The sequence below is a fragment of the Caretta caretta genome, chromosome 3 (genome assembly GCF_965140235.1).
Source record: "Caretta caretta isolate rCarCar2 chromosome 3, rCarCar1.hap1, whole genome shotgun sequence".
Classification (NCBI taxonomy): Eukaryota; Metazoa; Chordata; order Testudines; family Cheloniidae; genus Caretta; species Caretta caretta.
The window spans coordinates 150,162,568-150,190,295 of record NC_134208.1 but is presented as its reverse complement, the minus strand read 5'-3'; the positions used below and the strand labels follow the sequence as shown (position 1 = coordinate 150,190,295).

The 27,728-nt window shown below is 52.6% G+C and overlaps 1 protein-coding gene across 2 annotated transcripts; it reads left to right on the top strand.

The window, feature by feature from the left end:
• Positions 1-1,031: 1,031 nt before the first annotated feature.
• On the top strand, positions 1,032-27,728 carry AARS2 (alanyl-tRNA synthetase 2, mitochondrial). Of its 2 annotated transcripts, XM_048843509.2 has the most exons (22): positions 1,032-1,279; positions 2,634-2,822; positions 4,516-4,661; positions 6,840-7,034; positions 7,473-7,617; positions 8,215-8,360; positions 8,852-8,960; positions 10,020-10,058; positions 10,968-11,079; positions 12,268-12,395; positions 14,466-14,616; positions 18,164-18,333; positions 19,872-19,985; positions 20,512-20,652; positions 21,646-21,783; positions 22,241-22,350; positions 22,605-22,713; positions 24,454-24,576; positions 24,937-25,047; positions 25,983-26,066; positions 26,396-26,506; positions 27,047-27,728. In XM_048843509.2, exons 1-22 carry the CDS (start codon positions 1,055-1,057, stop codon positions 27,209-27,211), a joined length of 2,961 nt encoding a protein of 986 aa, XP_048699466.1. In that variant the 5' UTR covers positions 1,032-1,054; the 3' UTR covers positions 27,212-27,728. The 2 variants fall into 2 exon arrangements, with proteins under 2 accessions (XP_048699466.1, XP_048699467.1); XM_048843510.2 differs by lacking the exon at positions 21,646-21,783.

Sequence of the window (27,728 nt, the reverse complement as noted above, 5' to 3'; positions counted from 1 at the left end):
GCCTGGAGCACCCACAGAGTTGGCGCCTATGGCTGCCCGTGCCCCAAGTGCCAACTCCACAGCTCCTATTGGCCAGGAAGTGCCCTCTGTTCCCCATCTCCCCCAGGAGCCGCAGGCTGCTTCCAGGAGCGGTGCGGGGCCAGGGCAGGCAGGGAGCCTATCTTAGCCCCACTATGCTGCCAATTGGGAGCCACCCCAGGAAAGCACCTCCCAGCCGGAGCCTGCACCCTGAACCTCCTTCTGCACCCCTACCCCAGCCTGAAGCCCCCTCCTGCACCCCTCACCCCCTCCCACACCCCAACCCCCTGCCTCAGTACTGAGCACCCTCTCACACCCAAACTCCCACAGCTTGCACTCTGCACCAGCCCTGAGCCCCCTCCAGTACACCTTGCACCCCCACCCCTCCTGCACCTCAACCCCCTGCCCTAGGCTCAGCCAAGAGCCCCCTCCCACACTCCATACCCCTCGGCCCCAGCCCAGAGCTGGGACATCCCAACCCCCTGTCCCAGCCCAGTGAAAGAGACTGAGGGGGGGAGAGCGAACTAGTGACTGAGGGAGGGGGAACGGAGTGAGTGGGCGGGGCCTCAGAAAGGGGGCGGGGCAAAGGTGTTTGGGTTTGTGTGATTACACAGTTGGCAAGCCTAAGGGGAACTGTCACTGAAGACAAAAAGGAAATGGACAAGTAGGGTTTACCAGTAAGACTCCGCCCCTGCCACCAAGCTCCACGCTGCTACTTGGCCAGCAGCTGGTGCAGGGGACCGGAGCACCGAGCTCTGCAGAAGGTGGACCAGGCCGAGCTCCGCTCACCCCTACCCCACCGAGCAGCCGGGTGCCTCGGTGCCAGTGCCACGTGCTCGGAGGCCGCTTCAGGCGGACCTGTAAGGGGCGCAGAGCATGCTGGGAGGTTGAGCTCTGCAGACCCCCGTGCGACTCCCCGATCCCACCAGCCCCCGCGGCAGGGATTTCTCTCTTGCTGCCGCCTCTCTCGTTGAGTGGTTTCCCTCTGACGAAGCGAAGCCGGGTCCGGCTTTCAGGAGTTCCGCCCACAGTTAAGATGGCCGCGGGAGGCCATGTGCGGGGGCTGCTCCGGGTCCCCCCGGCTTGGTGCTGCCGCCCGCGCCGGGCTCGCTCCGCCGCCGCCTGCCCCCCGGCCGGGCAGGTCCGCCAGGCCTTTCTCCGCTTTTTCCAGGAGCAGCACAAACACCGCCTGGTGCCCTCGGCCCCGGTGCGGCCCCGCGGGGACCCCGGGCTCCTCTTCGTCAACGCGGGCATGAACCAGGTGGGGGCGAGCCCCGCGGCGGAGCTGCCTGAGCCTGCAGACAGGCGGCTCCCGGGGCCGACGCAGCCCCCGCCCTGGGCCCCCAGCTGTAGCGGCTGGGCCGTGCCCAAGCTCCTGGCAGCCGAGCCCCGGGGCTGCCTGGCACTGGCCAGAGCCGCGGTCACCTCGCAACCGCATCGTCGCTGCCAGGGGAGCTCTCAGCAGCCCCGGAGCTGTAGCCCCTGGTGCCCTCCGATCCCTCCCCAGCGCCTGGCTGTTGAGTTCTGGGGCCAGCCAGTGTCTGGTAAATCTTTCAAACGCTGGTGTAGTTACCCATCCTTCGCTATCAGAAGGGTAGCTGTGTTAGTCTGTATCCACAAAAACAAGGAGGAGGCCGGTGGCACTTTAAAGGCTAACAGATTTATTTGGGCATAAGCTTTCGTGGATAAAAATCCCACTTCTTTAGATCCATCCTTAGCTGTGAGGGTGGCATACTGCATCCGGGCAAAGGGCTGCAGCAGGTCCTCTGGGCAGCACCCATGGATCCATTGTGCATGTAGCTCACCCCATTGCATCTCTCTGTAATAAAAAAATAGCAATCTGTCTGGCCCTTAGCAACATAGCATCTAGGTGCCTCACTCTCATTGCTGGGAACACCGCTGTGAGGCAGGAAAGTGCTGTCTGTGTCTGACAGATTAAGTGGTTTGCTCAGGATCTCACACGAAGTCTGTGTCTGAGCTGAGAATTGAATCCAGGTTTCTTGGGTCCCAGATCAGTGCCCTTATCAATCGGCCATCCTTCCAACCTTTATGTTTGTCTGCCATGGGGACCGATGCAATATGCAGTGCTTAGACTCCCATTAGAGTTGACAGTTGTCCTTCACAACTCCTTTTGAAGTTGGATTGAAAATGAAACCTTTGGAATGTTTTCCACAAACATGGAATTGTGTTGGGCCGGAGAAGGTGGGGGGCCTGTGGGAGACTCAGGTTCAAGTTCTGGTCTGCCTTGATTTGGGATGAAAAGCTCTGCTGTCTGAATCAGGGACTTGATCCAGGGTTTCCTACCTTCTAGGCTAGTGCACTAACCACACGGCCAAAGAGCGTCTCTCAAGCCTATCTGACGTATTTCACGGAAACAGATACGTCTTTGTGAAATGTTTTGGTTTTGTCAAAACGGCATATTGCCTGAATTTGTTCCAACCAGCTCTGACTGCCATGCCCTAAATACTTCAAGGCAGTAAATCCTGTGACAAGCTTTTCTCGTTACTGTTATTATTTAATAATTATAGCACAGTAGTCTCAGAGGCCCCAGTCAGGGGCCCATTCTGCTGGGCAGTGTATGAAAATGGCTTGATTTTCTTTGTGTTCCCTTTTAGTTCAAGCCCATTTTCCTGGGCACAGCACATCCCCGAAGTGAGCTGGCACAGTACCGGCGTGTGGTGAACAGCCAGAAATGTGTGCGCGCTGGCGGGAAGCACAATGATTTGGATGATGTTGGCCGAGATGTTTACCACCACACCTTCTTTGAGATGCTGGGGAACTGGTCTTTTGGGGATTACTTCAAAGTGAGATGCTAGCGCATGAGCTCCTTAGGGCAGGGATCAGGTCTTGCTGTAAAGTGTCAAGTGCACCCTGTGGCACTGTAAAAATAATTGTACCAGGCATGTTCTCTCAGCTGCTCTGATAAGCTTGGAATTTTTTTGCTGCAAGTTCCATGATTTAAACCAGAGGGTTCTAACCATAGTCAGCAGATCACATGCTGGCATTCTGTGGAGAATTTGCTGGTCTGGAGGGGCTGGCTGATTTTCCAGTTGCAAAATCACACTAAAACAGGGCTCTCAAACACGCTGCCCATGGCACTATTTGCTGCGGTCCGCCAAGCTCCCCGCACCCGCCCCCCCAGTTATTTCCTGAGGCTACCAAGCTCCCCTCCCCCGCCCCCTGCGTGCCTCATCCCTGCTCCTGTACCTACCTCCAGGCGCTTCCCACCACCAAACAGCTGTTTGGTGGCACTTAGCGGTTTCCAGGAGGGAGCAGGGAGCCACGTGCTCAGGGGCGAAGGCAGGGCAGTGGCGGGGATTTGGAGATGGGGTTGAGGTGGGGACTTTGGGGAAGGGGTTGGAATGGGGGTGGGGCCTCAGAAGGGGTGGTGTGGGTGCAGGGGCAGTGGCAGGGAGCAGTGGCAGTGATGTGGCCCTTGGGCCAATGTGTTAGTCTTGATGTGGCCCTCCTGGTAACTTGAATTTGAGATCCCTGCACTAAAAGAAACTACCAATCCGTTAAATGTTTAGCTAATTCTTACATGAAAGTGGCAGTTTGTGTAGTTGTCATAAAAATAGTATGTGATGGCAAATGAGGTGGCAGGGGATAGGGATGGGTGACACCAAATGGGAGGGAAGGCTTCCATGAAGTAATCTCTGGTTTAAAATATGATCCATATTAGGAAAAGGTTTGCTGACCCCCCCTGGTTGTTTATGCATCTCCAAAGGGAACCCTGAATTGGATGCTTACCTCTAGAACAGGGGTTCTCAAACTGTGTCTCGGGACCCCATTTGAATGGGGTCACCAAGGCTGGTGTTGGTCATGGGCCTCAGCAAGTCTGAAGCCCAAGCCCCACTGCCTAGGGCAGAAGCCTTTGGGCTTCAGCTTTGGCGGCGGGGCTCAGTCTTTGGTCCCCCTTCCTGTGGTTGTGTAGTAATTTTTGTTGTCAGAAGGGAATCATGGTGCAATGAAGTTTGAGAATCGCTGCTCTAGGAATTACCCAAAGAAAATGGTGCCAGCTTCAGATGACTTGAGCTAAGAACTGCATGGTTCATGAGGGTGGTCTGTGGAGTATGTGACCCAAATTGGGGTAGAGGTTGCAGCCTAATTCCTGGGGAACAGACATCCACACTTCATACATCACCATGACAGTTAGTGCTAATGTTCCCCTTGTCGACTTACTCATCAAGACTTACCCATTGCAAGAGGGTACCACTCATAGTGCTCCGCCTATTGGACAGGCCATCCTGGGATACTCAGTTCACCAGTAGGAAGGTCAAAACTTGCCTTACTTAGATAACTGAAAGCCTGCCTTGGTGTCATAGCCCCTTAACACTCTGTGATACACTATAGAATGGCAAAGGGAGAGTGCAGCTAAGACTAGCTTCTTGAGTATATGATTCCCTTTCTTTCTACTCCTAATGCTCAAGTTGGAGTCTCTCACCTGGGTGCTGCTGAATAGCTGTGCTCTCCTTTGTTTTCCCTCACTCCATTCAGGAGGAAGCATGTGGCATGGCATGGGAGCTCCTAACACAGATCTATGAGATCCCAAAAGACCACCTGTACATCACCTATTTCGGAGGAGACGCCTCACTGGGTCTGAGCCCAGATGAAGAGAGCAGGGACATATGGCTTAGCCTAGGGTAAGTGTGTGAGAGAAGCGGGACAGGAGTGTCATGGGCAGAGATGGGAGATGCAAGTTCACTCACCTGCTCTTTAGCTGTTAGGATACAGGTGTGGAAGCGAAAAGAATACATCAGTTCTTTGACTCTGTCTTATTTGAGTCCAGTTCAGTTGGATTGTTATGAATTCAATAGTGGCCTGACAGCCCTGAAATGTTTTATCCCTAGATTGCCACTTCAAATGCAGCTCTGGGTTAGTCAAAATGGTTACTGTCTGGCCTGTGTGAAATGAGACCAGTGGTCTCAGTCCTGTCCTTAGTAAAGATGTCCATGCAATTCCACCACTACAGTTGATGTTACAGTAGAACCTCAAAGGTATGAACACCAGAGTTACAGACTTACTGGTCAACAGGACACCATCTGGAACTGGAAGTAATCAGGCAGCAGTGGAGGCACGCACACAAAAGCAAATATTTTACTGCCATGTGCAGGGGCTGCTTCGGGTCCCCCCGGGTTGGCACTGCAGGGCAAGGTGAGGTCAGGGCTGCGGGCAAGGAGTGGGGCTCAGGGCTTCAGCCCTGCAGGGAGCACCGGGGCTCAGGGCTTCAGCCCTGTTGCTCCTTTCCTGGCTTCAGGCCCGTGTGGGGCGCCACAGCTCAGGGCTTTAGCTATGAGGGGAGCACCAATCTCATCCCCAGCTCTCCCCCTGTAGCTAAAGCCCAGAGCCCCAGCACACCCCGCAGGGCTGAAGCCCCAGTGTTCCCCTCAGATCTAAAGCCCTGAGCCCTAGTGCGCCCGAGGGTCAGAAGCCTCCCCCCTCCGCACGGCTACAGTGCCAAACTCTCTTCCCCACCCCCCATTGCTGAAGTCCGTAACTTTTGACAGCAGTAGCCTCTTCTGCAAGTGCAGAGAGAATATTTTCTTCATTTCAGTTTATTCAAGTAGTTCAGTTCAATTACTAATACACTGATTTCTTAACTTTCAGCTGGGAGTTGAAAAAGCAGGAAAGCTTGTTTTCCTCTTCCAGTATATGACTTAAAACTAGGTATGAGAGGATGAGCTCTACTAGTTCTAAAATCCTGAAGGACATAGTGACCTAAAACAATCAGTTCAATTCACTAACTACAGATAATATTCCCTTTGTTTAGTAAATCAGTTAGTTTTAAATGAAAAACCTGTTTTGATATCCTTTTTGATACATAAGGAAAAAAGTATCCAGCACATTTGTTTTTTAATTAAAAAAAATGCTGTTTTTGTGCATTAATAATTTAATTTGAATTTCCATCCAAATTGAGCTTGACACAAACAAAAAAAATAATTTTCATATTGTATATACAAAAATGCAACAGGCATCATCTACAATAATAAAGAAATTTTTAAATTAAGAATCTGAATATACATACATTAAGATATATAATTGGTTAAATATCTGTGCATAAGAAAATTCCTCCAGGTTATCCAAAAGAAGCACTGAATTTAGCGTAAAGGTTATATTAAGTTGCAGATCAACATGTTTTAAAGGTTACCAACAATGAGAATCAGCCTTTCTTTAGGAAAATACCTTTAAAAGTACAAATGCAAAACAAAATTAAAATCGATGATTTAAGTTGAAATCAAGGCTTTCTACTTGCTGATGAAAATTGATGATTTAAATCATTTTGACTTAAATCAATCCACCCTACTCCAGGGCAGAGAGGAAGCTTGTTGGTTGAAAGGGCTGGTGTGTGCGGTAGCTTGTACAAGGCAGCAGCACATGTTCTTTGGTCCCATACCTCTCTCTCGCCCTGTTCAGTACCCTTTCAGATCTTGACTCTATTGGAGTTTGCTCCAGTGAAGGAAACTGGTTGATTGACCCAGTGGAAGAGGAAACATCTCCCACATCAGCTTGCGCCAAACTGAGTCTGTTGGCCAAGTTCAGCAGTGAGCAGGGTGCCACGTGCTGTGATTCAGTTTGTTCCTGCTCAGTGGCCATTGTTGGAATAGAATGTAATTAATTTAGGAGAAAATGGTGGGGAGGCTAATTCAGCCCCCTCTGAGCAGAAGCAAGTTAACCCTATAGAGTTTGGAAGGTGAGGTGGCAATACAGTCAGAGAGGGAGTTCCCCCAAACTCCCTGACCCATGGTAGCCTGTGGTTCATCTACTCTGAAGGGAACAATCTGCTACCCCAGCCCGGTCAACTCTGCTGCTTTCCTTTTCAGGGTGCCTCCCAGTCACGTGCTTCCTTTCCCACTGAGGGAAAACTTCTGGGAGATGGGTGAGACGGGCCCTTGCGGCCCCTGCACCGAGATCCACTACGACCACGTGGGTGGCGGCAGGCACGCGGCAGCACTGGTGAACCAGGACAGCCCTGATGTGGTGGAGATCTGGAACCTGGTCTTTATGCAGTACAGCAGGTACTGGGCTGCTGGGAGCTGCCCAAGAGGCTCATTTCAATAGTATGAGACTTGCACCTCACTAAAGACATTTACGTTTGAGGACTCCCTGCTCTTCACTAGCAGATGGCAGCACCCAGGGCAAGGAGGAGCCTTTCTCTATCTCCCCACTGCTCTCCTCTGTCCTGACTGGTGTCCCCTTTTCCCCTGCTCTGCCTTGCCTCACAGACCACCCTGCCCTGCTGCTGCTCCTGTCAGTCATGTCCCTGGGGTTGCCCCCTTTTGCTGTGTAGCTGCGCCTGTTAAGTCACCTCTGTGCCCCTTCCTGCACGCTGCCCTGCTGCTTCCATCCCCAGTCTGTATCCCCTCCCCACCCCACCAAGATGGATCAGCACTTGGCCTCAGACTAACTTCTGCTTCTCTGGCTTGTGTTTTGGGTGGGGGCTGGTGTGTTGCCAGAGAGGCTGATGGGAGTCTGCGTCCATTGCCCCAGCACCACGTGGACACGGGGATGGGCCTAGAAAGGCTGGTGACGGTTCTGCAGAACAAGCACTCCAACTACGACACAGACCTCTTCACCCCCATCCTGGATGCCATCCACAAGGTGATGATCCGCCACCAGGGGGTCACAGCTGAGCCTAAAGTACTTCCCACTCTGGGTCTGTAGAGGTTACTCGCTGAGCATTGAAATGCAGCTCCCTCTGGGGTGGGCCATAGCAGCTGTCAAACAATACACAGCAATGCTGCACAACAGCTTAAGACAGGATGTGTGTCCAGTTCGAAGAAGAGTGGGATTTTAGGGAGACGGGAGAGAATTTCCCAGGTTGGAATTTAACCAGGACACCAGAGTTGATAGCCCATGTTACAAGTGGCCTGAGATTTTAATTGCCCCAAGTGGCCAGAGCCTGGGTTTGACGATGACTCTGACATACATGAGCCCTGGTCTCTCATGTGCCAGATGGGTGTTAATGTGGTGCACTTGGCATGCAGGGCAGACTGGCATGAGTGTGGGGAGGGGATTAGACACATGCCGGGGATTAGGAGAGAGAACCTCCCAGGGGTCAGATTCAGCCCTGAGAACACCCCCCCCAGAGCAACATTACGCAGAGTTTATGGCCAAATGCCTTTTGGAGTAGCTGTGCCATTCAGAGCTGGGTGCCTTGATTAAAACGTCTCCATTTCTGTCCCCACCCCTCCACAGGGCTGCGGGGGGCCTGGGTACCAGGGCCTGGTGGGGGAGGCCGATGTCGGGTCTGTGAACATGGCCTACCGCGTGGTGGCAGATCATGTGCGCACCCTGTCCGTGTGCATTGCCGACGGCGTGTACCCCGGCATGTCCGGGGCTGAGTAAGGATGTGTGATAATGAGGGGAGGGGCTGCTTGGCTGTGAAGAGGGGGAGAGTACAAGCAACAGTAGGGTGGATGCCCTGGCTGGAGGGGGAATGGGTGAGTTGAGTGTAGTTGAGTGGAGGTGAGAGAGAATATAGGGTATACAGGACAGGAGGGGCATGGAGAAACTGGTATGGTTATGCAGGGTTGGCCCTTTGGGGATCAGATGGGATAAGTGTGAGGTGGGGGAAGCTGGTGTGGGCAGGGCGAGGGGAGCTGGCTTTTGGGTCTGTGTGTGGGAAGATGGGTGGAGAAGGCAGAGCTGGTTTGTCCGTGTGGGGAGACGTGGGCAGGGATCTGGGCAGAAAGGGCGAGCTGATTTGTGTAAGGCAATGGGTAGAGAGGAGGGAGCTGGCTTGTGAGTGGGTCATGGGGGGAGCTGGGCTGGGAACGGGGAGCTAGTTGGGAATACTCAAATGGCTCTCTTAGGAATCCGCCCCTGTCCGCAGGCTGGTGCTACGCCGCATCCTGCGCAGAGCTGTCCGGTTTTGCTCTGAAGTTCTCCACGCTCCGCCAGGGTTCCTGGCCAGCTTGGTTCCTGCCGTGGTGGAAGTTCTGGTAAGTATGAAGGGCTCTTCTTGTGGGGAGGGAGATTTGCTTATCAGCCAGTGTCTCATACAGCCAGATGTTTCTCAGCTGAGCGCGGGAGCAGTTTCTGGAGCAAGCACTGGCAAGAGAAGACTATATCCGGTGCGGATCTCTGACTCTGTGAGCTGTTTATCCCAATGACACTCGGCCTTCTTATTTCTATAGGCTCAGGGCTCGTTGTGATAAACAATACATTCAGCACAAGCATGGTGCGTGAGTGTGAAAGAAGAGAGATGGGCTGCCAGTATAGACACTAGTGTGGTGGTTCCCAAAGTGGTCTCTGGAGAGCTGGCGGGTCATATGGTGCTGGCTCTCCTCCCTTTTGTTTCTTCCTGCTAAATCCTACAAAAAGAAACTAAAAATACATTGAATATTTTCCTAATGTTACATTTGCACATAAGCGTTTGCTAGAGTTGCCACAGAGACGTCATGCAACAGCGAATGGGAGGAGAGGTGGAATCGGGTGAAAGTAAGTCGAGTGACTTACTGGTACGTTGGGGCCAGCTCTGGCTTCCAGAAGGGGCTGGGTCTAGGGCAGAAGGGGCAGGGCTGAGGGGGGTCAGAGACAGCCCCAGCCAACCCTGTAAGGTAAGTGCCCCCCCCTTCTCCTCCTCCTGTCTGGGATGCAAAGTGTGAAGTGGTTAGATCAGGGGATTTGGAGGTGGAACACATGGTTCTATTCCTGGCTCTGCTATTGACAGAGTCTGCACTTGAGCAGGTCACTGCCTCGCTCTGTGCCTCAGTTTCCTCCTCTCTAAGATGGGGGGATAGCACTTACCTTACAGGAAGGAGAGAAGCTTCTTTAATACTTGCAGAGTGCTCTGAGAGTCTCAGATGAAGGTGCAATAGACATGCAGAGGCATCTGGCTAGCTGAGACCCATCCCTGAGATGGGGCCCTCTGGGGCAAGACCTGTGCAAAGGCATTATTGGGGCTCAGACTGGCCCGTGTCCCCAGGTAGGGAGGAGTGGTTGTTGTACTGACACTGCACACAGCTATTTCCTGATGCTCAGTGAAATTTGCTCTGCAGGGAGACGCCTATCCGGAGCTGAGGAAGAATACAGACCAGGTGAGCAGCATGGAATCTGCTGGAGAGCAGCAGTAACCTGTCGTGGGAATCATTACCAGCCTGCATCTGGGGGCTCCCATAAGCCCCCTCTTTAATTATCCCTGAGTTCTTGGAAGTGCTGCACAGCAGCCCCTAGCATGCTATCAAAGTGGAGTGGGGGCGGGGGATTCACCTCTTTGGGATGTGGACAGATGAGTTTGCCCTACTCCCAGCATAGTCATGTTCTCGGAGGGAGGGGACAGGGCACAGATATACAGAGAATGGACAAAGGTACTGCATGCAGAGTTGGGAACTAGCAGGGGCATGTTGTGGACTCCCCTATGGACGCTGACTGTGGATCTTGAAGGGATCTCTCCTGTGCCAAGATTGGCTGGTTGGTGCCCAATGAAGCAGGGCAGTCCCTGTGACTACAGAACTAAGGTAAAGCCCAGGCCTTAGTTGGGCCATGTGCCCATGGGCCTGGTTCCCCTCCCAGCACAGGTACCCTTTGCTCCTCCTGTGGTCATTATTTATGTAGCTAAAGAGGGAACTAGACGCTTGGGAATCCTGAGGGCAGCTGTTTTACAAGCTTCCTCCCTGCCCAGCTCTGCTGATGCCCCTCAATCCTGACCAGCAGCGTGCCCTGCTGTTCTAGCCCTGGGCACCTCATGCAGAATTTTCATTGGGTTGCAAATGTGGTTTCTCTCAACAGGCAGCTGCCTCAGGTAACTATTTCCTTGTAGCAAGTCATGAGCCCACAGCTGAGGTATAGGAGGTGCACAGTGATAGCAAATGCAGGGGCCCTCCTTTGGCACCCACTTTTCCCGTCCCCAGCCATGTGGAGGGCTGAGTTCTGGTGGCTGGGCTGAGCTGAGTGGTGGCCCTCGCCCACAGGGAAGGTGGCTGAATCTGCTCCTCCTCTTCCTGCAGATTATGAATGTTATCCATGACAACGAGGCTGCATTTCTCTCCTCCCTCCTGCGGGGGCGGCGTATCATTGACAGGACTCTGCAGCAGATGGGTCCCTCCAAGCTCTTCCCAGGTGAGTCCCTCCTTGATTTCCACTGGGAAGGGGAGGGCAGCCTGGGGGAGGAGCAGCAGCTGGCGTCTGCCAGTGGTTAAGGGTGGCTTGGACCCTTGTTGCCAGGGTGTCTCAGGTGAGGGCTGGGCTGTGTTGGGCCCTTTGGGCTAAGGGGGAGAGAGCCTTGGAAGCAGGCACCCTCCCCACAGCTGGTGGCCTGGTGTTCCTGTCTTTGTGCTGAACGCTAGGCAGTATTAGGCTACAAGTGCACACTGAATGACCCCTCCTTCCCTTCTGCCCCAGACAAAGAATCAGTTCCTGCCAACTTCCAAATCAAAGCTACAATGGATGCCTGCCTACCTGCTGCCCTGCCATGGGGTAATACAGCACCAGCCCCATGCTCTGAGCCGGTACTGCCGACCAGGTGCTGCTGCCCCATCACTGGCACTCCCCATCTCCCAAACACTTCTGAGATGACTACCTCAATGCTTTGCTCACCAGAGCAAACAGGCACTTGTCACTGCTAAAGGGGCTCCTTTGGTTCGTAGGTGCTGCAGTGACCGGCTCTGAACAAATACAAAGGTAGAACAGCTAGCACAGTACCTGCATGGAGGACCGTGTTTGGGTGTGATAGGGAGAGTGTGGCTTAACCCTTTCCTGCGTGAGCAGATTTGAACCAACTTCTCCCCACCTGCTCACTAATCTGTGATTCAGTACCTGGTAGCGTAAGGCAATGGGAGAGTTCCAGCTGACACCCTTGTATGACTCAGGAGCTTGCAGGACTGTGTGCTGATACGGCTCACTCTACCTGTGTTTGGAACACCCTGCCACTGTGCTGAGACCTTCCTACGTGCGCATGCTCTGTTGAGCTCTTGAATGTACCTAATGAGACAGAGGAAAGATGCACCACGTTGTCTTGCTCATGGGAGCAAACGCTTTCAAACCTATATGGAAACATCTGTGCTCACAGTCCCAAGGGAGCTGAGGGCTGGAATCCCTGTGATTTTAGAGCACTGCTGATGGGATGTAATGGGCAGCCAGTCCTTGTTGGCTGCACAGATTGGGGGGGATCCTGAGGATCTCATTAGGGATGTGAAGACACCCCCACACCCTACCCCCAGAAAAAGCAAGAGATTCCCTCCATGATTCTGCTGTGTGTTCTCTCCGTGGCCACCTAAAGTTTGTGTTCTCATTCTTGTCTCTCTGCAGGGGAGGTAGCCTGGTCTCTCTATGGAAACTTGGGATTCCCCCTAGATTTGATTGGCTTGATGATTGAAGAAAAGGGGATCCAAATGGACTGGGCAGCTTTGGACCAGCTAGCCCAGGAAAATGCTAAGGTAGGATACAAAACCCTGCCTCCAATGCAAGCCTCCATCACTGTGGCTAATGTCCTATTCTTTCTGGTCAGGGTTCCCATGTGTACTTTAAATCCACTGCAGGTGCTCCCCATCACCTCTGTATTCCATCAAAATCATGGAATGCCTTTCTCCTCTAGCTCAGGGGTATGGAGCAGTGTCCCCTAGGGATCTTCACCTGGATTAATGCTGTTAAACATACTCATAAATAATCTGGAAACAGGGGTAAACAGCAAGGTGGCAAAGCTTGCAGATCATATGAAATTACTCAAGATAGTTAAGTCGAAAGCAGACTGTGAAGAGTTACAAAGGGATCTCTAACTGGGTGACTGGGCAACAAAATGGAGACGAAATTTAATGTTGATAAGTGCTAAGTAATGCACATTGGAAAATATAATCCCAACTATACGTACAAAATGATGGGGTCTAAATTAGCTGTTAGCACTCAAGAAAGAGATCTTGGAGTCATTGTGGATAGTTCTCTGAAAACATCCATTCAATGTGCAGCATCAGTCAAAAAAGCTAACAATGTTGGGAATCATTAGGAAAGGGATAGATAATAAGACAGGAAATATCATATTGCCTTTATATAAATCCACGGTATGCCCACATCTTGAATACTGCGTGCAGTTCTGGTCTCCCCATCTCAAAAAGGATACATTAGAAATAAAAAGGGTAGAGAGAAGGACAACGAAAAATGATTAAGGGGGTGGAAAAGCTTCCATATGAGGAGAGATTAAAAAGACTAGGATGATTCATCTTAGAAAAGAGATGACTAAGGACAGACATGATAGAGGTCTATAAAATCATGACTGGTGTGGAGAAAGTGAATAGGGAAGTGTTAATTACCCCTTCATATAACACAAGAAGCAGGGGTCATCCAATGAAATTAACAGGCAGCAGTTTTAAAACAAGCAAAAGGAAGTACCTCACACAAACCACAGTCAACCTGTGGAACTCATTGCCAGGGGGTGTTTTGGATTCCAAAACTAACTGGATTCAAAAGAGAATTGGGTAAGTCCATGCAGGATAGGTTCATCAATGGCTCTTAGCCAAGATGGTCAGGCATACAACTCCATGCTCTGGGTGTCCCTAGGCCTCTGACGGCCAGATTCTGGGACTGGACAATGGGGGATGGATCATTTGATTGTCCTGTTCTATTCATTCCTTTTGAAGCATGTGGCAATGGCCTCTTTCGGAAGACAAGATACTGGCCTAGATGGACCATTGGTCTGGGACAGTATGGCCGTTCTTATGAATCCAGCTTGGGTCAGTAGTGACTGAACACTGTAAACCCTCTGACAGCTATTTGGCTGGTGACTTTTTCAAGCCAGTTTCTAGTGGACACATTACAAAAGCCATCATCACAGCTGCACTGAGGTCAGCAGAGAGGGCAAGCATTGAATGGGTCGTGAAGAATTAACACCCCTCAGTACCAGAGGTGGAGTTTATCCAGGGCAGGAAAGTGGCCCACTGATGGGGCAGCATGGAGGGATTGTGGTGCGGTTTGTATTGCGACCCCCCACCTCCCATGCTGTGGATAAATCAAGGCTTTCAGCCGCAGGGGTGTGTATGCAGCACTACGGTATGCAGGGAAAGCATACATTAGCTGCTGCTTGTGACTCCCCTGGGGGATGGTGCAGGGTAGTGCAGCAGTGCTGAGTGTCTGGTGGGGGCCCCAGGTGTAGTAGCAGCCTGGGATTAATTGCTTCCTGAGGCAGCACAGATTTGACTGTGTTACAGGGATGATCTACTGCCACAAAGTCAAAGGCCACAGTCACTAACCTTATGGAAAAAGAAAAGGAGTACTTGTGGCACCTTAGAGACTAACCAATTTATTTGAGCATAAGCTTTCCTGAGCTACAGCTGAAGTGAGCTGTAGCTCAGGAAAAGCTTATGCTCAAATAAATTGGTTAGTCTCTAAGGTGCCACAAGTCCTCCTTTTCTTTTTGCGAATACAGACTAACACGGCTGCTACTCTGAAACCTAACCTTATGGAGCAGGTGCTCCTAGGGTGCCCCCAAATCAAACTTTGTCTTCACTCTTGTATAGCGGAAAGCTCAGACCCAGCAGGCAGAACAACTGGAGGGCTCCGGCGTGCGATTGGATGTGCATTCGCTGGCTCAGCTGCAGAGGGACGGTGTGCCTGCTACTGATGACTCGCCGAAATACGCCTACACACTCGGGCAAGACGGGAGATATGGTATGAGCTGAGGCATGGCCCAAAGAGCCTGCGGGGGGTGGGGGGAGGTAGTGTCCAATTCATAGCCTGGGAACCTCTTAGGGATGGATCTAACCAGCTAACCACCACACCTACAAGGGGAATTATGATCTCAGGCATATTGGAGAGTGCTCTGTACAGAATGTAAACTCGTGTATTATCTCCCTCTTCAGCCTATGGCCAAGAGCAGGAAGCAGGTCATATGCGTGTCCACTGAACACATGCTCGCAATAAGGTTCTGTGATGGTTGCTGAGCTGGGAGTTAAAGACTGCTGTTACCCGGTGGTGTAGATGAGTTGTATTAGATGTGGTGTCCATTGGAGATGGGGGTTCAGTGTGCTGGCAGTTAGCCTGTCTGCAGGAGTGAGTACTGGGATGTGTGGGTGCTAGGTATGGTAAACATACCGTAGCTAGGGAGGTCCATGCTATTAAGGGTTCAGATGGGTAGGTTCTTTCCTTAAACCTCTGGTTTTTTACATTTGTGGCAGAATAGGAGGAATAGTGTTCACCCTAAGAACCTCAGTACCTGCCATTACAGCAGCTGGCCACTAGATGCCCCTGCTACTTTACACATAGTTTAATACAGTTTTGGAAGCCTTGGCCCTATTGAAGGAATGTGAAGCTGAGCTGTTGCTGGTCATAAGTTGGACAGTAGTTCTCAGGCTCCTGCTGAGAATCCCTGGGCAGGAATCTGAGCTGCAGCCCTGTCCCAGTTTGGGGCTTGGTTAATGAGACACATCATCATGAGAGGTTTCAGAGTAACAGCCGTGTTAGCCTGTATCCGCAAAAAGAACAGGAGTACTTGTGGCACCTTAGAGACTAACCAATTTATTTGAGCATAAGCTTTCGTGAGCTATAGCTCACTTCATCGGATGCATGTGATCATCATGAGACTGACCCTGGCTGTGTTAGGAGTGCGCCTCATCCCGACCTGGCCCATTTGCTGAGCCCATGTCTCCGTTAATAAGCGTCCTTTGCCAGTTCAGGTGGTTTGTCAGAGGGTTTTGTCAGAATTAACTCCAGTCCCTCAGTTGTCCCTCGCTTGAGTCCTATCCCCAGACACCCCCCTAACTGGAGCTGTGGTGGTGCTTTTCACTCGAGTTGGCTGGCGCATGAGGGGGTATAGACTAAAGCTCCAATGAGAACAAATCATCAGCCACTAACGCAACCACCGCATGGTGTGGACGCAAGCTAGCTCCACTCAGGTGCTGCTAGTCCTTCAGTGCCTTCCCACAATTCCCCCTGCGTGCCCAGAAAAGACAAACAAGTTCTCCCACGCTGAGAGAGAATTTACCAAGCAGTTCAGCAGTCTTAGGTTATGTCTACGCTACAACCGCTAGAGGCACGAAACTACGGCGCTGCAGGTGTGCTGCTGTAGCTCTGTAGCGTAGACCCTTCCTACATCGACAGGAGGGGTTTTCCCATCGATGCAGTTACTCCACTCCTTTGAGAGATGGCAGTTAAGTCGACAGAAGAATTCTTCCACCAACCTAGCTGCGTCTGCACCCAGGGTTAGGTCAGTCTAACTATGGCACAACGATTTCCCCAACCCTGAGCAACTCCTAGGTCGATCTAATTTTGAAGCACGGACCAGGTCTTCGTGCCAGACGCTAAGTGGCGCTGCGCTCCTCACGCACTCAATGAGTGCAGCGCCGGTGAGCACACAGCAGCTCCAGTGTTGTGTTGCAATGTGGCTGCTCTCACTCAAGCTAGGCCAACGCGAGAGAAGTCGCTCTCAAGTAGATCACTTGAGTCACCTCGGCGGTGAGATGAGCCTTAATGTCTCTGGTTCGCTGGTGTGAAGAGCTGCCTGTCTATCTCTCAGCCTCTTCCACTGACAGACTGGAGCTTTCTCCTAAAGTGGACCCAAATGTGCTCAGCCTGCTGGTGGCCCCTAGAGTGCTTAGCCAGTCACATGGTGCTGGCTCCTTATTTCCAGCTGCTACCTCACTGATAAAGAAGCTAGAAACCTCCCAATGCCCTCTTCCTGTGGCTTTTCGGTGACCGTGATTGCTGTAGGTGCCACACAGAGTAGGTGTTCCATACAGCCATGAGTGGGAGAGGTTGCACCTGAGACATTCCCCCTGTTAATATGGGGCCTATACGGTGAAGAAGTTGGAGACTCCCCTCCAGAAACTTTCCCTTCCTTAATATCCGCCCCTGACCCTTTGCCAACATCTCAGCTGCTGAGGAACATTGGGGCCTTGCTCTTCATCCCTGCAAGTCAGCTTGCCCCATTGCGGCAGCTCTTTGTACGTCTGCGAACATTTTCCCTGTGGTGCTCACTTCTCACTCCCTCACTCTCACTACCTGAAGTGTGTAATTTTTCTGAGCATAGTTTTTTTTCTGGTACTTCAAAAAGGATGAAGCTGAATCGAGTGTGCACACCTCTTGGAAATGGTTTTGAAGCCTAGTTAGTGTTTTCATTCAGTGGATTGACACGGCCAGAGTCTCACATGAGTGTGGGTTAGTGATGATGGAATTTGTTGCTGCTGCCTAGCAGGGACTCCACATAACCCAGGGTCTATCGTTGGAGACGAAGTAACCTTGGCGAACCTAGCATTGGTGACTGAGTGCTCTATCTCAGCTGGTGCAAGGTGCAGTTTGTCCAGTCCATTTTAACCTCGTCCCTCTGCCCCCTGGCCAGCTACATGCGATTGTTGTTTTGCAGTCACTTCAAACCGCACCCTCTTGTGGGCCATAGACGCTCGGCATCCAGGGAGCATCCTAGACTCGTAATTTGGGGGAGGAGTGCACAGTGTGATCCCATAGCCAAACAGGCCTGTACTACTTAAATAAGATAACCACCCAATGCACGACACTAGATTGAGGGATGGAAAGGAGTTGTCAATGCAGTTGAGATTGCAGATGGACAGGCCAGGAAATTCCGTGGGGGTTCCCACATTACGTATGATGTTAATGGCCTATTAGGTGTATTAACACCATCTGCATAATGCACAGGAAAAATATACATGTCCTGCAGCTGCAGGAGGGCTAGCTGTGAATTTCTTGCGTTTTGTGCCTGGAGTTTGCATTCAGTACCGAAGCAGCTATCTTAATTAAAGCAGAATGGTGACCAAGCTGGCACTTAATCAAATCGTGCTTAGGGCTGGCCCCCTGGGGGCTCATTGCCTGTTAACAGATTTGGGCTTTTGGAGCAGGAGATTCCAAGCTCTGTCCCCTCTGTGGCTGTGAAATCCCATGTGGTCTTGGGAGGCAGCAGAGTGAAAGCTGTAAAGTGCTAGGTTTTGTTACAAAATAATCACAAATCTTTCCTACCTTTTTGTCAGTGTCTCGGCTCCAGCTCTCTTCCCACAGAGTGAAGTGCCTGGTTTTAAAATACCGTGAATGCTGCCAGGGTTCTGAGATTAACTGAAGCTTCCTCCTCTTGCACAGACTCTGCACTCTATGTGGGGTGGAAGGGCTCTGGGGTGACCTGGTGGGCCAGTCAAAACCCCCTGTGCTTCCAAGGGAAGGCAGAGAAGTGGGAGGCTGATGCACGTTGCTGACTTGTGCTTATCCTTTGCAGCATTTAGCCCGTGCCAGGCCACCGTCTTGATGCTGTACAAAGATCAGTCCCTTCAGAAGGAGGTTGGGGCAGGCCAGCGCTGCGGAGTCCTCCTGGACAGGACCAGCTTCTATGCAGAACAGGGAGGGCAGGCACATGATCGGGGCTACCTGGTGCGTCTGGGACAACAGGTGAGCCTGTCTTCTGCCTGCGACTGGAATTACTGTCAGGTCAGGCATGACCTTCCTGAAGCTGTGATCCCTCTCCGCTGTACTAGGCTGCTGGCTGGAGTCCTCAGGCTTGTCATCTTCAGGCTCTTCCTCTTCTCCCAGCTGCGTGCTGAGCTGGGCACTAGCTCTGGGCAGTGCTTGGGGTCTGGGAAAAGCCCAGTGACTCAGAGCGGAGATCATTTCGGGGAGCTGACAGGCTCATCTGGCTATCTCTCTAGCCCTTGTCATTCCATTCCCCTGTTTTGTAGCACAAAGTGCTGGGGGTGACTGTAGACCCTTCCTCCTTCACATCCCTTTCCTTCCAACACGCTCCCTTCTATCTCAACTGGGCCAGGAACATGGAGAAGTTGATCAGTCATCAAAAGGTCCTTGGACTGAGCAACTTCTGCATGGCCTGCCCTAGAGACCTTTATGTGGTGCCCAGCCTGAGGCTCACTCTCTCCCGTTCCCTTCTCTCCCTCCCAAAGGCACTGGGGAGAATTGTCCACCACCACCACCTCCAAAGCATGTTGCTTCAGCCTTATAAAGGAGTTCAAAGGGAAGGAAACTGAAGCCTCTTTGGGGAATTGTAATGCAAAAGCAGAATCTACTGTAGTCATATGGAGTTGGGCTGGATACAGTACCTTAGGTTCAGCCATGCAGTGGCATAGCTCCTTTTCCTATCCCCTCAGCCTTGAGAATCACCCCCATGTCATAGATGCTACCCTTCCATCCCAGGAAAACTAGCTGGGATTCCTCTACAGCAGTGGTCCCCAAACTTTTCAGGGTCGCACCTCCCCCTTAGCCCTGTCCGGCCCCCTGGAGCCACGTGCAGACGGGTAAGGGGGCTAGGGCCAGGAACGGAGCTGTGGCCAGGGGCCGGGAACAGGGCTGGAGTAGAACTGGGAGCAGAGTGGGGCTGGATGACACTCCATCCCTACCACCCGTGGGGGCTGACCTGGGCCCCACCACACCCCTCTCCCCCACCCTGAATGTTCCGGGACATGCCCCACAGTGTGGGGATCTCTGCTCTACAGAACTCATCAGTGCTACTCCTTCATAAGCCAAAGGGGGTGCTATTGAGTAACATGAATTACTGTATGTCCTACCCTTTATCCAGCCCAATGATCTGAAAGCCATCCCTGTGTGTGAAGTGAGCTAGTGGCTTCAGTCCAGTTCCTAAGGGACAAGTGGCCATGTCTCAGAACATCAGGCTCACAGCTGGCATTGGCTCCCTGCTTGCTGGCAGCCTCAGCAGCGACACGTGGAAACATAGGGCCGTAGAGAGGGAACTCCTGGGCAGGGCTGAAGCATGCTGGTGGTGAGGATGGGATGGTGTTTTCAGGACACTTGCCCTGCCTCTTCCTATCCTGTACCCATTCTGGGGATAGACGGGGGATTCCAGTCTCCAGGGAAGTCAGGCAGCCACCTTTCACAAGCCATTGAACTCCCCTAAAATCACTGTGCGGCCAAGGAGTTGAGCGTCTGTGCTAACCACTCCTCTCTCTCTCTGCTTGGAGGATGTGCTCTTCCCGGTGGAGTCGGTTCAGCTGTCTGGTGGCTACGTGATCCATGAGGTCACAGCCCCCGAGACCCTGCAGGCTGGGGACCAAGTGCAACTCTTTGTGGATGAGGTAAGGACTTACAGCTCTTAACGCTTTCTTGGCCTTGCTGCTAGGGGGCGGTGTGTGGCACTTAGCAACTGAGAGCAAAGAGCTGCCGCTCAAAGGGACTTTTGTCTGACTCCCATCCTCCTGAGGTTTTGGGTTAGGACATTTCTCCTCATGTAATGGTGTGTGGAGGGGTGCTCCCTATGGGTCCTGTCTGCCATCCCCTAAAGGGGGATGGGACCCTGTCCTGCAGAATCTAGCCTAGCACTGGTGTCCGCACAGCACTGATCAGACGAATGGGAGGAGTCAACTGGAGTCAGATCATGAGGAGGGTGCTTGGACTGTCGCATCTACCTAGTGTGTGTGAAATACCCCCTTTGCGCACACACTAATGCTTCTCTTCCCCCTGTCCTCTCCTAGCCCCTATATGGGTGCAGGGTCCCCACATGGACTCTGTCACACTTAGGATATACTGACACGCTCTCCTCCCCTCTCACTAGTAGAATTGTGAGGTCCTCCTGCTTGACCTGCAGCGTGTCTGTGGTTTCAGGTTCAGCGGCTGGCCTGCATGGTGAACCACACCGCCACTCATCTGCTGAGCTTTGCACTCCGCCATGTCCTAGGAGATCAGACAGAACAGCGAGGGTCCCACGTGACTGCTGATCAGCTGCGATTCGACTTCAGTACGCAGGTGATGGGGATCCCAAAGCACCCCACTCTGGAAGGGTCCCTGCTGGTCCCTGAGGATCAGGGGAACATCCCTTGTCTTTATAAACCACCCTCTCGATTCCCCTCTCCTGCCTGTTGCCATGAGAACTAAACACTCGAGCCCTTCATCTGTTTCAGCCATTGCTGAGTGTCTCGTAGGGCTGTGCTTTAGCTGTGCTTCACATTCTCTTGTGATAGGATTGTCCCATATGAGTCAAGCCAGGCTTTGGCTGGCTAGAGGAAACTATGTGCTCAAACGAATCTCCTGAAGTAACCTGAGCCCTGCTCTGACTAGGGCCCAGGGTGACCTCTGTGGGGGAAAGGGTGGGTGGGTTTGGAGGTACAGAGGATTGGCAGGGGGGTCCTGGGGTGATAGTGATGGGATCTCACAGACTTAGGCTTGCTGACTTGATTATAGTATCTGCTGGGGCATGCTTTAGGAGGTACATGGTGTCAATACCTTAGTGCTCCGAGGGGGTCCTTTCTCAGGAAAGGGGGAGGTGTACAAATGGGTTACTCAGGCTTTCGGGGGCAGATGAGGAAACTCAGTGAGTTTATCCTTAGCATGTGGGTAGTCTCTCACTTGAAGGACTTTACTAACATTGTTGGATTGATTCTGGCCTGTTTCACGGAGTGGGGAAGGAAGGGTCATGATGATCGTGACCCCCATTTACACGTGGGGAAAACCAGGCACAGAGAGGAAGCATTTTATTCAAGATCTGACAGGGAACTGGGAATAGAACCCAGGAGTCCTGGCACTGAGCCTTCCTTCTCTAACACCACTTCCTCCTTTCAGAGTAACAGCCGTGTTAGTCTGTATTCGCAAAAAGAAAAGGAGTACTTGTGGCACCTTAGAGACTAACCAATTTATTTGAGCATAAGCTTTTGTGAGCTACAGCTCACTTCCTCCTTTGTGACACGTGATACTGTGCCCCTCAGGGGATGTTTCCTGATGGTGGATAATCTCCTCTCCCAGGCCCCTGTGACCACGCAGCAGCTGCAGGAAGTAGAAAGTGTGATTCAGGAAGTGGTTGACCAGAATGAAATTGTCTATATGGCAGAAGCCCCCCTGGCACTGGCAGGTGGCATTCAGGGACTCCGGACCATGGATGAGGTACAGTAGAAGGGCATGTAATAAGCCCAGAAGCCTCAGCAGAGGGCAGCTTCCAACAAGGGTTATGAGGGTCATAAGAGACATACAATGATGGAGTCCCCAACCGGGGAATCTCCATCTAGAGGATGGAAAGGGAAGTGTGCGCTAGAGAGGGGTGAATGAAGGTATGTTCCTGGGGGTGCCCAGGCAGCCTCAGGTCTGGTGATGTGGAGGCTGCATGCTACAGGGAGATGGGTATGGAGCTGCAGTGTGGTCCCACTAATCTGCTCTCTCAATTGTTCTTTCTGAACAGCAAACCCTCCATGTGTCAGCTTGTGGGAGGAGCAGTGCTGCTGTCTGCCGCTGGATCTGCTGTCTCTGGGTGGGGGGTGCAGCGGCTGTGACCTGAGGCACTGACTGGTTCTGTGACACCGCATGAATCCTCTTGTTTGTTTACAGCTGATCTTTCTCCTCTCAGGTGTATCCAGATCCGGTGAGGGTGGTATCGGTAGGTGTCCCCGTAGAAAGTGTACTGACCCCCAACTCTCAGGCTGCGATGCAGACTTCTGTGGAGCTGTGCTGTGGGACGTAAGTGCTCTTCTCTAGGGTCAGAAGAGAGCTTTGTGGGAGCACGGCACATACTCCTGGCTTGTCGTCCCATCAAGATCCAAAGGCAGGGCTTGACTGAGGGTCTCTAAACAGTCTGTACCTAGACTGTAGGGGGAGGCTATGTTGATCAAGACAGAGGAAGCTGAAAGCAAAACCTGGCTCCCTGTTGGAAAGCTGAGACTGAATCTAGACAATGGGCACATGCTGATATATCCCCTCCGCCCACCTCACAGGCACTTATTGCAGACAGGAGCTGTGCAGGATCTGACCATCACCTCCGAGCATCAGCTGGTTAAAGGGATCAGTCGCATCATTGCAGTGACTGGGGAGCAAGCCAAGCAGGTGAGACAAGGGAGGCTGAGATTTCCCTGGTTTGATGGCACTGAAACTGGGGACTGCTGTATGCTCCTCCCGACCCCCCGCCCCAGCTTTGCTGATGCCCCTCAGGCCTGGCCTGCAGCAACCTCTTACCTCCCAGTCTTGTTCCTCCCACCCCCAACATGCATACAGCTCTGCCATTGCACTTCACCAGTGATCTGTAGCCCCCTTTATTTCCAGTCCTGGGCTCCCCACACATGGCTCTGCCCATGCCCCTCACTCCTGGTCGGCAATACCACTTCTGAGGTGATAATTCAGCACTGAATAGCAGGAAACCTTTAACCTCTCTTCACAGGTGGGATTTAAACCCAGGTCTCAGATAGGAGTCTAATGAATTGATCCTCTCTGCCCTAGTTTCATTTTATATCACAGTAGCTTTTAGCTGCTGACCTCTTGTGCTTATGGGGCTCTGGTCTCAGTCTAGCAATTTTTACTTCTTAGCTTTGATCTTTGACTCCTGCTCAGCAGTGATCCTGGCTGGCGAGTCCGTGTGCAGAGCAATTGACCTAGTTACTCTGTGCGTGAGAAGCCCCGATGTGCTTGAGCACCTGGAAGTTAGGGACTTGGCATCCCTTCCCGTCTCCTCTCATGCAGCAATACAAGGAGAGTGCGGCCGTCAGGAAATTACGTTTCTTCTTGGTGAAACTGCAACCCTTTACCCACCCCAGCAGATCTGTTGCTGTCTGATTCTCCCCTGTGCATTCTCAACAAGCATCCTCCTGCCGTGAAGGAGTGAAGGCTGCGAGGCGTGCTTGCCCTGCTTGCTAGGAGCGCTGACATGAAGCCACCTCTGCAGCTTCATGTCAGTGGTTCACATTCACCCGCAGGTTGCTGTTGTGTTTGGTACCAAGGTGAGCGGCTTGCAATCAGGGCTGTGCATGTTAATCAGCCTGTGGATGCCAAAGAGCGGCACAAAGCCAAGGGAACGTAGCCAGGCTGGGCAAAGCACTGTCCCTGCTCTGTGCCGGCCCTCCGGTTACACCCACAGCTCTCCAGGGGCAAAATCCGTGGCTTCCTCCTCAGCTCAGGATGGGCACAGATCCCTGCGGGAATCTGTTTCATTCCTCCTGAGTGTTAGATGGAGGCACCGCAGGGAGAGGATACTCCAAGCTGGGAGAGTAAAGGATGTCATCAGGAAAAAAAAAAGTCCTGCCAATAGAGATCTGTGAGCCCTACCACTTGGGATTAACACTAGACGAGGCAATGCAAGTAGCAAATGCACCATGCAATCCTATATTGGCTCCCAGGGGGGTGTGCTAGAAGAGTTAACAGGTCTCCAACCCCCACAGTGCACCTTTTAGTGAAAAACAGCCCAAATGATGGGGCTCAGAGCTTCTCCAGCCAGAGCCCTTCATGTCACTGTCAAACGTTTAAACACGCTGTGAAGTGTTTGTTAAAGGGCCTGTCCTGTGGGTGGCTTGGTCCCCTACAACTGGCCTGTTTATCAACGGCTATAAATCTATGGCAAGGATCGTCTTCCAGACCCTCGATATTTCAGACACTCACCTATTTATCACTAATAAAACCCCAAACAAGAGCCGCTTGGTGACAGAGCACAAACCTTTACAGCACCCACTTTCTAGCTATCTTCCTCTTGGAATTTTGAAGGGTTGATGCCTGCGATTTCACCCATGCCCTACCCTGCTCCTTCCCATCCCTGCTGAGTGTCTCTCTCCTGAAGGGCTGTTTCTGTTGCTCTCCTAGGCCCGGGAAGTAGGCCAGTCCTTGGCTAAAGAAGTGGACTCGCTCTCTGCATGGGTGAAACAGGGAAGCTCTTCCCTTCCCGAGGTGCAGAGCCTCTCCAAGGAGGTGGGCCGCCTGACTGAAGTGAGTACTGCGTTCCTTATGCAGAAGCATCCCACCAGGCATTTGAAATGCATGTCTCTCTCCACCACTGGATTCCAATCTCACCCAGGTCAGCAGCAGCAGAAAGCTGCTGCCACCTGATGACCTGTTTGGTGGCTGACATGAAAGAAGTTGGAGAGGTCTCAGCCCACTTCCAAGTGTGTGTATGGCAGGAAATCCTGTTGTCACAGGGAACGTGGGAGGAGGTGGCAGCGATGGGAAAGCTGGTCTAGCTTTGGAGATCATTAAATCACTTTCCTCCTTGGCACCCACTTAGGTTTTCCCCTTGGCACTCCGTTGGGTGGGTGGGTGGATGTTTTTAAGCAGCTGCTTGTTTTTCAGGAGGTGGGCAGCACTGCGATACCCCAGTGGCAGAGAAGGGAACTTCAGGCCATTCTCAAAGCCCTGCAGAGAGCAGCAAACACAGCGATTAGAAAATTGGAAATCAGTCAGGTAAGGGCGCAGCAGCAAGATCTCTGGCAGCTTTTCAGCCTGCTGAAGGCCACCAGATTGTTCTCCACTGAATGGGCAGATTCTCTCAGCTTGATCTTCCCCTACACAAGAACCACAGCTGTTCTGTTCATCAGAGTGACCACTCCAAGAAATCAGATCCCTGGGAATGCGGGGGAAGGGGAGGCCATTTCCAGCTGTGTAGGAGAAGTTCATGTTGCACTTTTAGTTGCTGATTCACCTAACCTACACAGCAAGTCATCCATTTTGGTTTAAATGTTGAAACTAACCTTTCACCAGGGGCAAGCTCCCTGCACTGCGAAGATGGGGAAACAACATGTAAGTGCTTTCTCACAACCCCCGCCCCACTGAGAGGCAGGTAAACATCCCCAGTGTTACAGGCAGCGACACTGAGAGACAGAACTACGAAATGACTTCCCCAGGCTACAGTGGCAGAGCACGGACTAGACACTGGAACTTCCTCCCAGCCCCATGCTTATTGCTCTTGCTCGTGCAGCATTCAGCAGCAGTCTGTGTTTTGTTCGCTAATCTGATTGTATTTGACACATCAGGAATGGTGGTTGGTCAATGAGTCTTCTCTGCAACTAGTTCTGGGAACTGGAGTCTTTTCAGAACACTAGTGCTAACCACTTGGTTGCTGCAAAACATACCTGGGACGTCAGACTGAACTTCCCTCTCCCCTGGGGGGGCCCCCCCAGGACATGGCTGAGGCGTGTGGGCAGGGGTGGCTTGCATAGTCTGTTCAGTGGGTAAATAGGGGACTTCAGTATGCAGATCTTAGTCTGGCCCCTGCATGGCATTCGACGGCTCCCCACCCCATGACCACATTCCCTTCCCCTGTGACAGGGCTGGATGTCCACTCCATCCTCCCAATGTCATCGGTGATCTCCCACAGTGCTGTGTGTTTCCTCCTCCAGGCTGCAGAGAAGGCGCAAGGCCTGCTGGAGAGGCATTCCAAGCAGCCAGTCATCATCGATACCATCCCGGCCGACTCGCTCTCAGTGAGTGTGTGTGTGTGATCTCTCCGTGCAGTTGCCTTCTCCCCTAGCGCAGGGGAAGTCAGTAGGGTTAGGCTCTGGAGCCCAATGGAGCTGACACAGCTGGCTAGGGCTGGGGCAGGTGAATTGAGGCACAAGGGAGCTGTCGCAGTGGTTGGAGCAGTTTGGGGGTGAGGTGGCAGAATTGCCAGAGAGCAGAGTAAGCTGAGCTGCTCTGCCGCCCAGCACGCTGGCGGTGCAGTAACCTCCTGCTCTAGTATTTCATCGGCTTAGTCATCTGCTCAGGAGTCTTCCCCTCCCTTCCTGACACTGCCCCTCCATGCCTCTCCTAGATCCTGATGAAGGTGGTGAACCAGCTTTGTGACAAGTCTCCTGGGGCTTCAGTGTTGCTGCTCAGTCCCCAGGCATCCGGCGAGGTGCTCTGTGCCTGTCAGGTGTCCAAGGTACGCAGGCTCGTGCTGCAGCTGGGAATCTCTACCTGCAAAGGGTTAATGGCCTCTCTGTGTTCTGTTGCGGGGGGAGCTCGTAGCCCAGAGTGTGGGCAGTAACCGCCTCTGCCCCGTTTGGGAGACAGGCCCTTGGCTGCAGCACGCACCGTCCAGCAAGAACTATATGGGATTGCCCCTTGCAGCCGGTCAGTGCTGCTGCTTAGTCATCTGGAGGAGTCAATGATGAGACACCATCTGCCCAGGCTGAGTCTGGTGTGGCCCTGGAGCTTCCAGACTCTGCTGGCCTGGAGAGGGAGGAGTCAGGAAAGAGGCCCACGTCTGCCATGGGGCAGGGCAGAGCACAAACTGCTGGGCCATTGGGCTCAGCTTCCACAGTATCGCCAGTCCCTACCAGCTCAGGGAGCAAGGACCCAAAGCTGCCTGCGTGCTGCGAAAGGGTCCTATGTGCCCTCTTGGACCCTTCTTTCCCCATCCAGGCTGGGGTGCCTCCTGGCCCACAGACAGGCTAACCTCTCTCCTCATGTCTCTCCCCAGAGTGCCCTGCCCACATTTTCTGCTGCGGACTGGGCCCTGGCTGTCTGTACTCACATGGGAGGCAATGCAGGGGGCTCTGGCATTGTAGCCAAGGGTACTGGGAACACCAAGGACCTTCAGGGAGCCCTGACTGCTGCACTGGAGTTTGCCCGGACTAGACTCTGAAGTAAGGAAGATTCCTTGTTTTGTGGGGTCAGTTGGAGCCAGCAGAGCTCCCAGCCTCCTGTCTCAGGGATGCTGCCACAGAGCTGTCCCTTTGCTGCACCATGTTTCAGCCTCCAACGAGCCCTGCGTCTTGAGTGGCTTAGCAGCTCCCATTGCTGAACGCTGCTGCCAAGCACTGTGAATCATGGATATCTGGCTTCCTGCCACCGGGGGTCAACATAGGAATAGGGGGCAGAGTCGGGCCGACCATCCTGCCCCAAAGGACTGTCTGGAGGAGGCAGCTGACTCTCTGCTTCTGGCCGTCTAGTCTGGATGCATGGGGATTGTCACAGAAGGAGCCAGTTTTCCTCCGGCCCTCCAGCTTGTGGGGAGGTTATGGCTGCTAGAGGGGTGATCCTGTGCCATGGCTGGGAGAGATTTACTGCCATGTGAGCCACACGCACAAGGAAGCTCTGTGCGGGAGAAGGGGAACTATCCAATGATATCCTGAAACTAATAAAGAACTGAAATTGGCTGA

Bases quoted from the DNA above. Each gene is read 5' to 3' on its own strand.
- AARS2 (XM_048843509.2), top strand. From the start codon at position 1,055: ATGGCCGCGGGAGGCCATGTGCGGGGGCTGCTCCGGGTCCCCCCGGCT. The intron at 1,280-2,633 runs GTGGGGGCGAGC...GTTCCCTTTTAG, and splicing joins TCAACGCGGGCATGAACCAG to TTCAAGCCCATTTTCCTGGG. The intron at 8,961-10,019 runs GTAAGTATGAAG...TTTGCTCTGCAG, and splicing joins CTGCCGTGGTGGAAGTTCTG to GGAGACGCCTATCCGGAGCT.